This window comes from Carassius auratus, chromosome 14, assembly GCF_003368295.1.
Source record: "Carassius auratus strain Wakin chromosome 14, ASM336829v1, whole genome shotgun sequence".
NCBI lineage: Eukaryota > Metazoa > Chordata > Actinopteri > Cypriniformes > Cyprinidae > Carassius > Carassius auratus.
Window position 1 is genome coordinate 14,920,465 of NC_039256.1, and position 15,470 is coordinate 14,935,934.

General features: G+C 43.1%; 1 protein-coding gene across 2 annotated transcripts; it reads right to left on the reverse strand.

Moving 5' to 3' along the window:
- Positions 1-212: 212 nt before the first annotated feature.
- Positions 213-6,514, reverse strand: LOC113113774 (uncharacterized). 2 transcript variants are annotated; one of them, XR_003293629.1, is made up of 2 exons: positions 693-6,514; positions 213-591 (listed from the first exon to the last, which is right to left on the reverse strand). XR_003293629.1 is itself a non-coding variant. In XM_026280252.1 (2 exons), exon 2 carries the CDS (start codon positions 5,294-5,296, stop codon positions 1,358-1,360), a length of 3,939 nt encoding a protein of 1,312 aa, XP_026136037.1. In that variant the 5' UTR covers positions 5,297-5,993; positions 6,095-6,514; the 3' UTR covers positions 545-1,357. The 2 variants fall into 2 exon arrangements, 1 of the variants encoding a protein (XP_026136037.1); XM_026280252.1 differs by having other exon boundaries at positions 545-5,993; positions 6,095-6,514.
- Positions 6,515-15,470: the final 8,956 nt, after the last annotated feature.

Sequence of the window (15,470 nt, forward strand, 5' to 3'; positions counted from 1 at the left end):
CATGCGTCTCCCCACTAGCCTGCTTTACCTTTAACCAACATCACACAGCAACCTGGGAGGGAAAGAAGCAGGATTAGCCATGAATGATCACTAACACAACAACCAACATCAGGAGGCTGACAGAGGAACTGCACTGAGAAAACACACACACACACACACACACACACACACACACACACACACAAATAGAGGCACACAAACACACACTATGATTGACACATCACTACAGGAGGGAAACTCCCACACCATGCGCAATTTGTAGAAAGGCCAGCATGAGCGTGTGCTCACACACACACACACACATACACACACATGAACGCATTAAAACAGACAAGCTAACACACACACAGAGGGGAATTCACTGAGAATGAATTGTGCCTGCTGATAGTATTTATTTGCATGCAGTATTTGCATTGCTTTAGAACTCAATTCAGTAAAGGAATTATTCAAATGAGGCTATATTGCACACTTGCTTTGATTATTTTAGGTTTTGTATTATTGTTGTAACTACTCGCTGGTCATTAAACAGTCCATGTTTCCAAAATACTGATGTCCATTTGTTTTATTTATAGATATGGAACACCGTGAAAACTACATACAAACAGAAACACAAAAATATAGTTTTACACACACATAACAATTCGAAGGACATCAATGCAAATAAAGAAATATACATAAATGAACACTTTTACCGTGTTGGCCTGGTTACCAGCAGTAGAATGGTGAAGAGCTCTAACAGGTGTATCTAAGTTTAAATCTCATCATTCAATTTGCAGCACTTCCAGGTTAAATCTAATCAGGAAGGTCACATGACCTTCAATTTAATAAAACTTAGCAGTACCACAAAATAAGCACATCAGAATTCATGCAATTGACACACATACACAATATTATATTTAAATTGTAAAGTCTTAAAAATACAAAAAAGGAGCAAAACACTGATATTACAAATACCTCATACACAACCCATAAATGACCTATCAGTGTCAGCTACACTCCCACCAAATTACCTTTGATCTATTCAATAAACATAGAATGCAACAATTTGAATAATCAGTGGAAATTTCCAGGCATCAACACAATACATGAAAACAACTAACATGATTCTATCCCCACAATTCATTATTACACATTCTTCAGTTAAAATGAACAAATTGTTCACCATATCACATTGTTTTAATATTAAATGCAGTACACATCAACATGTGACCAAAATGCCAAGACCTACATGATATCAATACACCTGAATTTGAATAAAGTGATAATGCAATTTAACTTTGTTAAATCACTGCTGCTGTTAACTCTAATCTTGGCATGGAGACAACTTATGTGGGGACAACTCTCGCTTTCCCCGTGACTAAGGCACAATGTACCTTGGTACACTCACCAGCCTGAAATAGGAGCACTGACCATAACCTTTACTACTTGCGTCAAAAAGGTGTTGCAACTCAGTTCTCAAGATCTTCCTGAAGTTTGAAGATGTTAAACCTATTGGTATCTGTACCTTTTCTAGATTAGACAAATCCTTCAACCAGCTCTCCCACCTTGATCTCAATTCAATGTGTAGTGGTTCATCCCAACTTATGCCCTTATGACACATCTCTTGCAGCACCTTCTTACCGGATATGATGAATGGAGCCAAGAACCCCAATGTATCATAAATGGAAGCCACAATGGAAAGAATACCACGTTGTGTGGCAGGTTTCTCATCAAGCACAGAATTAAAGGTAAAGGCGTCATTCTCCACATCCCACCTTACTCCCAGAACATTCTTAACTGGAAGATAATCATTATGGAAATCCACATTTTCCACCTCAACAGCACGGTCACTCTCACTGATGGACGCAAGCACTTTTCTATTGTTGGAAACAAATTTGTGAAGGTGTAGTTTTCCTTTAGCACACCGAGCCTGAGCTTCTTCTACCAGCCTAATTGCCAGCTCAACGGATTCCAGACTTATGAGACTATCATCTATATAGAAATTATTTATGATGAAACTAGCAGCTAAAGGATACTTCCTCTCAATGCTGGCGAGATACTTCAGGCCATAATTGCCGCAACCTGGGGAGGATGATGCTCCAAAGAGATGTACTTTCATTCGATATTCTCTGGGCTCTGTGTTTAGATCACCATTTAACCACCACAGAAAACGCAGGTAATCCTGATCTTCCCTAATGACATGAAATCTATTAAACATTTTCTCAATGTCACACATGACAGCAATTTGATGTTTGCGGAAGCGACAAAGCACTCCAGTCAACCCATTGGTAAAATCGGGCCCAGTCAATAGATAGTCATTCAAAGCGGTACCTTTAAACGTGTCCGTACAATCGAAGACTACCTTGATCTTATTTGGCTTCTTTGGGTGATAAACACCTTGGTGTGGAATATAACACAAATTTCCCATATCTAGTTTCTCATCAGCTATTTCTGCATCCCCATCTCTTAAGACACCTTCCATAAACATCCTGTAATCACATTTGAATTGAGGATCCTTGTCCAATTTCCTTTTAAGATGCTTCAGTCGTACTAATGCAAGCTTCTTATTATTTGGAAGTTGGGGACTAGTTTTAAAGGGAAGGGGCATCTCAAGATGGCCACATTCATTATGATAAACGCCTTCCTTTAGAACCTGCAGAAACTGAACATCGTCCTGAGATATGCTCTTTTCTCCTAACCGACTATCTACCAAATCCAGCTCAAGGGCTCTAACAGCAGCAGGTGTCACAAGGGGAAGCTCCCTGACTGATATGCGGTGACATATACTAGTCACATCCTTGGAGTTCACACCATTTGGAGTACCTCCTATGATGCTCCAGCCCAGGTCGGTCTTAATGGCATAAGGCTCTTCATCACCTCCATTGATGACCTGTCGAGGTGCCAATGCTCTGGAGCAATCATAGCCAATCAAAAGACCTACTCCACAATCCATTAGTGCAGGCATTTCCTCAGCAATGACTTCTAGATGTCTCCACCTTTTAGCAGTCTCACAGGTGGGAATATGGGTGCGCTCAAAAGGAATGAAATCCCTTGTATAAACGGGAGGCAGGTAGATAGAGCTATCTAAAGAAAACCCTCTCACTCGAAGTCCACAGACTCTCTGACTTTCTACAATGGAGTCTTTTCCCATCATCGTGGAAAGCTTTAGTTTTACTGGTTCCATTGATGCCCGCAAACTTTCACACACTTCCTGATCAATAAATGTGTGACTACTTTGAGTGTCTAATAAGGCATAAACAAGGATTTCAGACTCTGAGCCAGAAGATAGCCATACTGGAACAATCATTGATGTTGTACCACCTTCTCCTCCATTCACACAGCATGATAGAGAGGATGTACTCTCTTCAGCCTGCAAAACCATCTGTGAACGTAACTCATTTACTGGCTGACGATCTTCATGCAAAAGAGTTGGGTGGCGCTTCTTACATACAGCACATATGGACCGATTTCTACAATCTTTGGAGCCATGTCCCCTTCTTAAGCATGCAAAGCACAACTTATTCCCCCTAACAAACAGTCTCCTTTCCTCCACAGGCTCTTCCATTAATTTTTGACAGTCATGAACTGAATGACTCTCTCCACAGAACAAACATTTAACTAAAGTTGTGCCATGCACCAGTGTGCTCTTCAAATTACTAGACTCTTTAGTCTTGCGGTCAATAATATTGCTGGTATTACCCATAGCACATGCTGCATCTAAATCATTCACCGTAGTTGCCAACGTATTTACTCTTAAACGCTTGATCTCCTTGAAGGGCTTTTCTTCACAGATCTTCAATGCATACAACGATGACACAGGATTGCACGCTATGCGTGCTTCCTTTGAGACAAATGAAGCAAACTCACTAAAGCTTGGATAATCTTTATCTTGATCTAGCTGTTTTGTGACATAACGGTTCCACCTACTCGTCACCCAGTTGGGAAGCTTGACTAGTATCTTCTGATTCTCTTCGCAATCATTCAACACCTGAAGACCCTTGATGTGCGGCATAGCATCACTACATGATTGCAAGAAGTCACTGAACTCTCTTAGCTTAACGTACTCTGATGCACCAATCTTAGGCCACCTATTTAGTTTCTCTCTAAAGGCACGTTGCGCCACAAAGGAGTGACCATATCTAGCATTTAACTTCTCCCAGGCTTGCTGATAGGCTTGTTCATCTTTCCTATAAAAACTACCTTTCAAAACTGATCTTGCTTCACCATCAATATACTTTTGCAAATAGAACAGCCTGTCTGCTGAATTCAGACACCGTCTCTCTATAAGAGCCTTAAAGGTTGTGCTCCACTCTATAAACTTAAGTGGGTCACCAAAAAATACAAAAGGTTCTGGAACGGGAAGTCGAGATAGGGCCATTGACTCTTGCAATGCCTGTACTACGGATACCTCACCTTTTGTGACTTGCGGACTCAAACTTGATGTATTAGGAACCAGGGGACTGGGGTTGCTCACATCACTACATGCTGAACCATACTGCTGACTTCTTACTCTTAACTCCTCTTCAGTATACACTCGAAGCCTTGCTTCCATAACCTCAATGTCTCTACGATTTTCAAGCTTCTTCAATCGCTGCCTTTGTGCATCAATGTCAGCCTCCATTTCCATTTCTGCTTTCTTTGCAGCTAACAATGCGGCAGTCTCTGCTCTTCTAGCGGAAATGCTTGCAGACTCTGAAGAGGGTTTAGAGTGATTACTAAAAACTGTGGCTCTAGAAACTGTGGATCCGTATATGGACCTAGCATACTCACAGTCCAACAACACACGCAATCTTGCCTTCTCAGCTTCAGCATCGAACTCCATGCCATCCTCCACTAAACGTACATTCATTATTTTAATCAAGTCTGCAGTCACAGCTGAACATGCATCTATTTTTCTTCTAATTTCTTGACTTGGTACTGCTTGGAGTCGCATGCTATCATATAGGCCTTTCAATTCAGATTCTTTCTTCTCAACCCCATCCATCATGTCACACAAATCACTTTCAGAACACTCCTGTTTTAACTTTAAACGAACCTCTCTGACATGGATCTTCCAACTATTATATGCAGATATGAACTTGCTTTCCCTTTGGACCAGTTCTTGTGCTTTTAACTCCTGCATCTTTGGTGTTAAATGTTTATCACGGGAAGATTTCCTAATTTCATTGGTATTTAATAAAGTAGAATTAAGCTCTTTAAGTCTTGCCTCAGATTTTTCAGTACATGTGGTACATGATTCATGTCGATTTCTCACAACACACTCATTAACTTGTAATGGAGATTCATTTTGCTCTGCTAAATAACCCTGAACTGACATTTTCGCTCTTAAAAATGTAACACTTTAAACAACAATACAACACATAATAAAATAACAGTCAATAACAGTGAAACTCTTAAATAGAGTAATGCCACTTAAATGTTACTTTAAGCACTATTTCAATTAAGCAAATTAAGAACCAATTGTCACTAGGACACTTCTTTCTTACATTGTTCTCTAATTATAGGCAGCTTTGTCTTGTAACAATTTTATTTTAACTTTTAAAACCATCCATTTACCAAAGATAACATATAATATTTTATAGTCTGACCTGCTGATGCACGGATGAATCAGGCTGCGTGAGAAAGTCCTCCATCGGGATGTATCACAACTGTACGTAAAACCCGCAACAAACCACCGCGGGAAGACGCATAGTTGCACGCTGAAACTTGCAACAATCAGTCCTACGAAATGAGGCACCAGCTGCACGATGAACCCAGTTTGCAACACTCAAGGATCCAGGAATACTGCACTAGAATCGCGCGCCGAAGACAGCCGCCTCTATCACCGCAGGAAGCAGCCAACCACTCCGAAAGACCCAGACGCGAGAAGCCGCACGCTGAAGCCGAAGTAAACTTTGGTGGAATGGAATTAGGCCACGTTTTCACTGTAACTACTCGCTGGTCATTAAACAGTCCATGTTTCCAAAATACTGATGTCCATTTGTTTTATTTATAGATATGGAACACCGTGAAAACTACATACAAACAGAAACACAAAAATATAGTTTTACACACACATAACAATTCGAAGGACATCAATGCAAATAAAGAAATATACATAAATGAACACTTTTACCGTGTTGGCCTGGTTACCAGCAGTAGAATGGTGAAGAGCTCTAACAGGTGTATCTAAGTTTAAATCTCATCATTCAATTTGCAGCACTTCCAGGTTAAATCTAATCAGGAAGGTCACATGACCTTCAATTTAATAAAACTTAGCAGTACCACAAAATAAGCACATCAGAATTCATGCAATTGACACACATACACAATATTATATTTAAATTGTAAAGTCTTAAAAATACAAAAAAGGAGCAAAACACTGATATTACAAATACCTCATACACAACCCATAAATGACCTATCAGTGTCAGCTACAATTGTTATAAAGCACTTTGGAACACTTACACTACCGGTTAAAAGTATATATAAAATAAAAATGCTCTCTGGTTGCATTTATTTCATCAAAAATACAGTAAAACAGTTATTGTCAAATATCATTGCATTTTAAAATAACTTTTTTCTAGTTCAGTATGTTTTACAATGTAAGTTATTTCTGTGATGCAAAGCTGAATTCTTAGCATCATTACATCAGTCTTTTGATCCTTCAGATATCATTCTAATATGCTGACATTTGTAATATTACATTTCTATTTCAGATAACTATTGTTCAGTGAAGTGTCTATTCATCACAGAACTCTGAAAAAAAAAACGTCTCAGGTTACAAATGTAACCTTGGTTCCCTGAGAACAGGGAACGAGACAATACGTCAACGACGCTATGGGGAACGCCTCAGGTGTGACAGGTGTCTGAAATCAAATATCAACTCACAGCAATCATGCTGACCGGCGACAGCCGTGAATCATCAGCTTGAATGATGAGCGTGCGACCTGGATATAAAAAGGGCGCCTTGAAACCATGACAATATCCTTTCGTCTGAAGGGACTGTTTGGCAGGCAGACCCTGAGGCATGGCTGGGAGACGTATTGTCTCGTTCCCTGTTCTCAGGGAACCAAGGTTACATTTGTAACCTGAGACGTTCCCTTTCGAAGGGAACTTCGACAATACGTCAACGACGCTATGGGGAACGAAATACCCACGCCGCCATGCTAAAGGGAGTGCATGCCCAATGGCAGTGACAACTGTCAGAACCAGCATTCAGTGAACGCTAGAACCACTCACCCTCAGGTCACACAGGGCTGTCAGTGACAGCACTCCCTACGGTCATAGCCCAAGCTATATGATACCACAGAAAACCTCCATAAACATAGTTTAGTGAAAGGTCTACCTGGGCCTGCTCAAGGGCCTAGGACCACAACTTCAACTTCTTAGAAGGGGTCCCTTCTAGGGAATGTGGCTAGGGAACCCGAGGGAACCCCAGCCAGTCACTATCCAGGGGAATGTACCACCTGAAAAGCCACCAGGCAGGCCTGACCTGGTGTCACTACATAAGACACTACAGACTGGCCACTTCCTGTCTGTCCGAAGACAGAGCCTCTGGACACTTGCCTTTAGGAAGGCATCCAGCCCGAGGAACTGCGGAGCAGGCAGTGAACCACTCGGCCCGGATCTCAGAGACGGGATATCCTGGAGAGTATGACTCAGCGTAGTGCTTTACAACCCTTGCTAGCGAGGGGAGTTTCTCTACTCGATCCACGGATCTACCCAGTGTTTGTGTTTCAAAAACACTGAGGAGGCCTGTGAGGGCCTTAGGACTGATCTAACTGGGAGGCCTCATGAGAGGCCTACGACCGACGGACCAGACTCAGGAGACCACATACTCACATTGACCCTCAGTGAGGGGAGCATAAGATCTACCTGGTAGGCAACCAGGCTGTAGCAGGATAAAAAAGGTTCCAGGAGGGAACCCGTAGCAGAGAATAAAAAACTTGAGCCGAGCCAGGGCGCAAACTCACCTCCAGTAGCTGCCTGATAAGGACTGCTAAACTGAAAGTAAGTGGCCACTAGCTTACGAAACCCAGCATCACCGTGAAACTACTCCCAGGGAGACCTGGAGAAGCCTACTACCTGACAACCACAGTATGTGGGAGCTCACTTTCAGAGAGGCCTGGTGAAGCCTGCTATCTGATAACCACAATATGTGGGAGTTCACCTACAGAGAGGCCTAGAGAGGCCTACTACCTGTTACCAGATAACCACCTTAAGTGGAAACTGAAAGTCATTTGGAACTCAACTCCAGGGAGGCCTGGTGAGGCCTACCACCTGACAACCACAGTATGTGGGAGCTCAACTTCAGGGAGGCCTAGTGAGGCCTACTACCTGATAAACACAGTGCAGGAAAGCTTACTTTCAGGGAGGCCTGGAGAGGCCTACTACCTGAAAACCATAGCTGATAGTGGCCAGACTGGCAGTCCAGTTGACTGTCTTTGGGGCTTTGCCTTCAGGGAGGCCTTATGAGGCCTACTGCCTGACAGTTCAAAGAAGCGGGAATTCAACTCCAGGGAGGCCTGTGGGGCCTGCCACCTAGTAACCACAGCATGTGGGATTAAAACCTCAGGGAGGCCTAGTAAAGCCTACTACCTGACTACCACAAAATGTGGGAGCCCACCTTCAGGGAGGCCTGAAGAGGCCTACTACCTGAAACAGTCTAATCAGCTGGATGTAACTGCTGCTGGGGACTCGCCTAACAGGGAGGCCTGGGCGAGCCTGCTAGCTGATAGCGAGTCTATTCTGCTACTTTACCGAACACTGCTGGAACCATACTATTAAAAACTTTTCCTATAGTTTTGTCCAAGTGTATGTTCCACAATGTTGCGACCCACCTCAGAGGAGGCCTGTTAAGGCCTACTAATCAGCAGTGAGCCTTCTGCCCGAACTACCAGGGCCAACCATCGAAGGTGAGCTGGCCTAGGAGCCCTATTGGGGGCTATTCCGTCAAGGAGGCCTGCTGGGGCCTACTACCCAACTGCAGCCTTTGCGGCAGAAATCTGTTGCTTACAGCATCCTGGTACCTAATCACATTGCCAGAGGCAGTGTACTCAGCAAATAGCAATACCCTTATAGCAGGGGAGTACAACATACGCCATTCTGCCTAGTGGAGGCCCCATTAGGGGCCTACCTACTAAATGCATAGGCATCAGCCCATGGCAATGCTCTGGCTTCAAAGGGAGCGGAGTTCAAAAACCGGAATGGAATGTAGTTTAGAACTCCCTGCTCAACCGGAGCCATCGTGGTGTGAGGTAGATACATACAGAGCTGAGAATGGACTACTCAAAACTACCCTGAGTTAGCGGGGGAGTAACAACCATATGCCCCTGCAATGTTAGACAGGGAACAGGCCTGCAAGTGGCTCCAAAGGGTGACAGGGATTTGTCCTGCGCCCAGCCTAGGGGAGCGGGGGGGCTAAATTGCAAGCCAACCCACTTTAACCCATCAGTCGAGCGATTAGCTCAACGGGCTGAGTGGAGCCAGCTCTAGAGGCCCAAAAACATCTCTGTTCGGCAGGGTCTGACAAACTCTCACTTCGCAGAGCGAAAGATGGCCTAACCCTGCCAGACTGATCCTACCTCAGCTACCACCCTGCATTACTCTATCACCCCTGAATGCAGAGAAAGGGGCGGGCCTTGGCCAACAACTCCCATTTAAGGGAGGAGGCTGAAATCAAGGGGAGGAAGCCTAACACATAATGAATGTGGCAGCTATACTTAGCAACACGCCTCCAACATCCCTAGCATAGCCTAGGCCAGCTACAGAGGCGGCCCGGATGAGGGCCGACCTACAAGCATAGATCTACCTGAGGGCTCAGAGGAGCCACAGCCTACTTGATTGAGAGGCCGTGAAAACACTCAACCTACTGAAACCCAACAGAGCTCAGGGGAGCGAGTACTCAGGATACCAATGTCACAAACCGATAGGCAGGACATCTATCTGAAGATCTATCTGAAGCGCCAGCGTCAGTCTAAACCTAAAGCAAAAAAGTTTTTTTTTTTTTTTTTTTTAGGAAGACCAACTACTCTACCCTCTGGGTGGCTAATAGCCCTGAGGCTAACAGAAATGAGCGGTGGCCCACCACGCATATAAAATGTTATGACAGGAAGGCCATCACATACTCAGCACAGAAGCCAAATCTTCTTTGAGCTTCTTCCTAATTCGTTCTAGCCACCAACTGGGGGAGGCTTCAGGGCCCTAAAGTCCATACTTTAATTGCTCCTCTAAGAATGACCCCCTAGGTCTATACAGGGAACAGGGTCTGTAGAGAAATACAATCAGTGTTAGTTATACACACAGAATTTTACAAACCAAAAGTTCACCTGCGGCGTGCGGAGTGAAGACTCGCCAGAGAGTTCTCAATGAATCTGGGGTCCACCACTTTTACATGCCTAAAAGAGGCGCTCACATCAACCAGTTGCTACGGCGGCCCACCAGAACATAGTTCTCATCATAAGGCCCATCCCCAGGGCTGGTGTAACGTAAACGCCTGGGGAGTCAAGAAGAGGGAGAGGGCTGGTAGAAAAAGCCCTCCAGGGAGATCAGACCCTACTTCCGCTGAGCGTTGCAGCGCTTGTGCTGAATGACCTCCCTTAAGTCCCTCTTTTTGCGGGAGGCTCGCCTCCTCTGTGTCCTACTCCTCCATGGAGGGGGGGCACGAGAGGCGACACTAGACCTCTGGTCCTGCCTACGGTCCTCAGACCAAGACGGACCAGGTCCTCCCGCCTGCCTGGGCTGGGGCCCGGATCTCAGCGGTATACAGGTCTTAAATGCAGCCGAGCGCGCCTTCGCCTCCCTAAACTTCCCAACCACCGCCTCAACGGAGGTGCCAAAAAGTTTAGCAGGCGAAACTGGTGAATCAAGGAGAAGGGACTTTTCTTTCTCCCCGATATCAGCCAAGTTGAGCCACAGATGCCTCTCTGTGGCCACCATCGCCGCCATCGATCAGCCGATCGCGGCAGCAGTCTGTTTAGTGGCCCGGAGGGACAAATCTGTGGTCCGGCGCAACTCAGCGACCGCCTCAGGGGACAGCCCTGCCCCCTGGTCGAGATCCTGCAGCAGGTCAGCTTGGTAGGCTTGGAGCACTGCCATGGTATGAAGGGCAGCACCAGCCTGACCTGCTGATGTGTACGCTCTGCCATTCATGCGAGCCGTGGTTTTAAGGGGCTTGGATGGCAGAGTCGGAGCTTTTAGTGTCGACACCCGCCCAGAAACGAGATAGTTCGCAAACGTCTCGTCAACGGGCGGCATCGACACATAACCGTACTCACCGATCCCCTCAACATCAGCGAAGTTACCCCGCTGATGTCGATGAATACGGGCAGAGTACGGTTTCTTCCATGCCCTCTCGATCTCTGAATGGAGATCAGGAAGGAATGGAAGGCTCTGCTGAGCTGGTGGTCTATGTTCAGGGAGAAACCGATCATCCAAACGACCGCGAACGATCTCTCCCTGAGCGCGCCGCCATGGCAACTGAAGTTTGTCAGTGGCGCGCTCCATAACTTCCACCAACTCTGCGTACACGGGGCAGGATGGCTGACGAGGTTGAGGATCTAAATCATCCTCCTCAGCCATCTCTTGCCCGGCCTGAAGAGCACTCGCTGCAGTATTAGTAGGAGAAAAGTCTCCGTCATCCCCCTGCAGCTCACTCTCGTCAGCCGATGACGCGTCCGAGAGGTTAACGCCCCCCTCGAGACTGTCAGCGAGCTCCATCTGGGAGCCCCATGAAGCGCGTCGCCGCTCTGCCTCGGCACGAGCGGGACCCGATCCGCGAGGACCAGACGCTGAACTCTCTTCCCTCGAGAAGAGAGCCAGACGAGAGCGGAGCGTTCTCATGGGAAAACGCTCACAATTTGCACAGGACGCTCCCTCAAGAGCATCCCGTGCGTGCTCTTCACCCAAACAGTACACACACATCTCGTGAGTGTCACCCGGCGACAAATATCTTGGGCACGGGTCAGCACATTTCACGAATTTTTTAGGACTTGCCTTAGATGTGCGTTTCATTTTCGCTGTAAGCAGACGTTTAAATCAGACAAAACAGTCCCTGAAGACGAAAAGGATATTGTCATGGTTTCAAGGCGCCCTTTTTATATCCAGGTCGCACGCTCATCATTCAAGCTGATGATTCACGGCTGTCGCCGGTCAGCATGATTGCTGTGAGTTGATATTTGATTTCAGACACCTGTCACACCTGAGGCGTTCCCCATAGCGTCGTTGACGTATTGTCGAAGTTCCCTTCGAAAGGGAATCACAATTTCCACAAAAAAATTAAAAAGCGAAAACATAGAAAATAATAATAATAATAGCAACAAATGTTTCTTGAGCTGCAAATCAGCATTTTAGAATGATTTATGAAGGGTCATGTGAGACTGAAGATTAAAGTTATGGTGTTTAAAATGCAGCTTTGTATTGCATTATTAAATTACATTTTAAAATAGGTTTTATACAATATTTTAAACCGTAATAGAATCCCACAGTATTTTTCACTGTACCGTATTTCTGATCAAATAAATGTAGCATTGTTAAGCATAAGAGACATCTTTTAAAAAACCAAAAACTGGTATTTCTAGTCTATGTTATTTTTGATGATGCCATATAAATACATTTGACATTGTTATTTCACATATGCATCATCACATAATGAATTACTCATAATAAACTGAAAAATACACATAAGATCTCTCTTGGACAGAAAGGCAAGATTGCTTAATCGCATTTAATGACCACTTTTGTAAATAAACCTAATTTGAATGGCAAGGCATCACATTTGTTCTGAAATAAGAATGATTCTGAATAGCTATAAGAGTATAATATAAGAATGCATATATTGCAATGCAGTAAATAAAAACTAGTAAATAAATGTTATTGGAGTACATTTTATAAGAAAAGACAAAACATGTTGTACTTTGTACTATAAAATGTCAAGTTTATTTCAGTGTGTTTCTTGCAGTTTCTTTGTAATAATTTATTATGTCATTTCTGAGCGAAAACTGTTTCAAAGTAAATCCTGAACCTGGATTTTCTTCTGGATTAAGGTGGTTAGTGAATGACTAAGGTGGTTAGTAATCATTTAGTGAACTGGCCCCATCATGCATCACCATATGGAGACTTGCTATCTCTCTTTGTCTCTTTGTGTCTGTAAGAAACCGAGCTTGACTTTGCTTTCAAGTCTTGATTTGAATGGAATCCTATGAGGTGAAGCATTCGCTTGCATTACAGTGAATCTCTTTTGGGTCTCCATTTGTCTTTTTACCCCCCTTCGTCTTTTTACTTTTTCTCTCATCCGTCACTACGGACGGACAGCTTGCTAATGAAGGAAACTGAATGGAGTGCGGAGGCATTATCCTGAACTTCTCATCCATTCAGAACGGCTTCTCGTTTAATGGCTTAGGCCACACAATGGCAGATGTAAATAAAGATCAAATGAAAGAGGCCATGACACACTCGAATAGCCAGGGAGAGATGCTATCTGAACGGGCTGATATTCAAAACCTCTTGGGAAGGCGATAAAGGACCTTTCCTTGTTGAAGAGTGTCTACCTTTTTGTTTTAAATGCTGGATTGGGTTACAGAGAAGACTGAACAGGTTATAGAGTTGACTGAGTGTGTGAGCGGGGTGGTTGAGAGAGAGACAGTTTGAGAGAGAAAACAGACTCTAAATTGTAGCAGACAGACAGAAACATGACAGACCACCCTTACAGTGGTTGTGGTCTGTGCACGAAAAAAAAAATAGTGTAAGATTTCATTTGAAACTATTTTCACTCAGAAATTGCTAGTAAATTTCACAAAGAATTACAAAGAAACAGCAAGTCCCACAATGAACTAACTATGAAATTTGGTGTAGAAGACTGAAATAGTATTTTCTTGTAAAATATAATTTATTAATCTTTAACTTTTAACATTCCAAAAAAGTTTCAAAAATAGTTTGTTCAGTGAACTTTTCCAAACAATCAATTTAAGCAAGTCTATTGAAACAAATAATATTGTTAAACAAAATGAACTTAAATAGAATTTGAATTGTTTGTCTATGTCAAACTAAATATGTAAAAACTTCATTGTGCGCAATTTCTGACATGGGCAAGCAAAAAAAAAAAAAGACAGGGACACAGCAAAAGCAGTTATTTAGAGGTGAGGGGGAAAGTCGATAAAAGAAGTAAGTAGCATATAAAAAAGTAGTAGTAATTTTCAAAACACATCTTTTGAAATACATGCTATAGGGACGCAGCTTTGTCAAAATATTTCAGAATGCCATGATGCAAAATTCATGTAAACACAGAGGATGGTAAACAGACGGGACAAAATATCTAATATTTCAAATTAAAATTTACGTTAGTGTGAACATTTTGTATTTATCTTGTGTTTCTTTGTGCCTAACTACTTGGATTTTCTTTTAAAGGGATGGCTCACCCCAAAATGAAAATCCTGTAATTAATTACTCACCCTAACGTCATTCCAAACCTGTAAGATCTTCATTTTACTCCAAAACACAGATTAAGATATTTAGATAAAATCCGAGAGCTTTCTGGCCCTCCATAGACAGCAAAGCAACTGACACGTTCACGGTTCAGAAAGGTAGTAAAGACATCAGTGGCTTAACTGTAATTTTATGAAGCTATGAGATGCATGGCAAAGAATGTCACGGGAGAGAAGAAATTGTTAAATAAAGTTTTGTTTTCTTTGCACACAAAAGTATTATCATAGCTTCATAACATGGTTGAACCACTGATGTCCCATGGACTATTTTAACAATGACCTGACTCCTTACTAAATTTCTGGACCGTGAACATGTCAGTTTCTTTGCTGTCTATGCAGAGTCAGAAAGCTCTCAGATTTCATCAAAAATATCTAACTTTGCTTTCTGAAGATGAATGAAGGTCTCCTTTTAAGCTAGTTATGCACTAAATAGCCTGTGTTTATCATCCTCTGTGTTTACATAGATTAGTGTTTAATGTTCTAAACTGAACCCTTATGTGTTAAAATAACAACAATCTATTAAAAGACATACAAATATGGCGGATGTGCAGTAGACAGTTGTGGCTAGAGGGCGTAAAACGACAACTGGAATTGCAAAATCTAGTTCACTTCTGGTCTTACGTTTCATTTTTTCCTGTACATCCGGCGAGATTTTAAGAGATTTTGGTTCAAAGGACTTTGCAACAATATAGGCTGAGATTTTGTGTCACTTTCAGCTGTAGATGTATCTCTTCTAGCCACAACCCTATGAGACTGACGGTTAAGTAGAGACGCTCTGGTTTTAAGTTGAAAATACTATCTAACATGACGAAAAATATCTATTTAATGTTATCCGTGTTATATTTCATCAATGTGAACTTTATGAAATTCACAATAGCAAAACAGATACAGATTTACTGTTAAATGCATCATTTGCAAAGGCATGAGCAACAAAAATGATCCATGTAGCCTCAGCACAAAAGGATTGAATTGAATGTCAAATTGAGCAGGACTTCAGCAGATCCCGTGGAGACAGATATCATTCAGGCT

What these genes read in the sequence shown, in the direction of transcription:
- LOC113113774 (XM_026280252.1), bottom strand. Translation starts at nt 5,296, where the DNA reads ATGTCAGTTCAGGGTTATTTAGCAGAGCAAAATGAATCTCCATTACAA.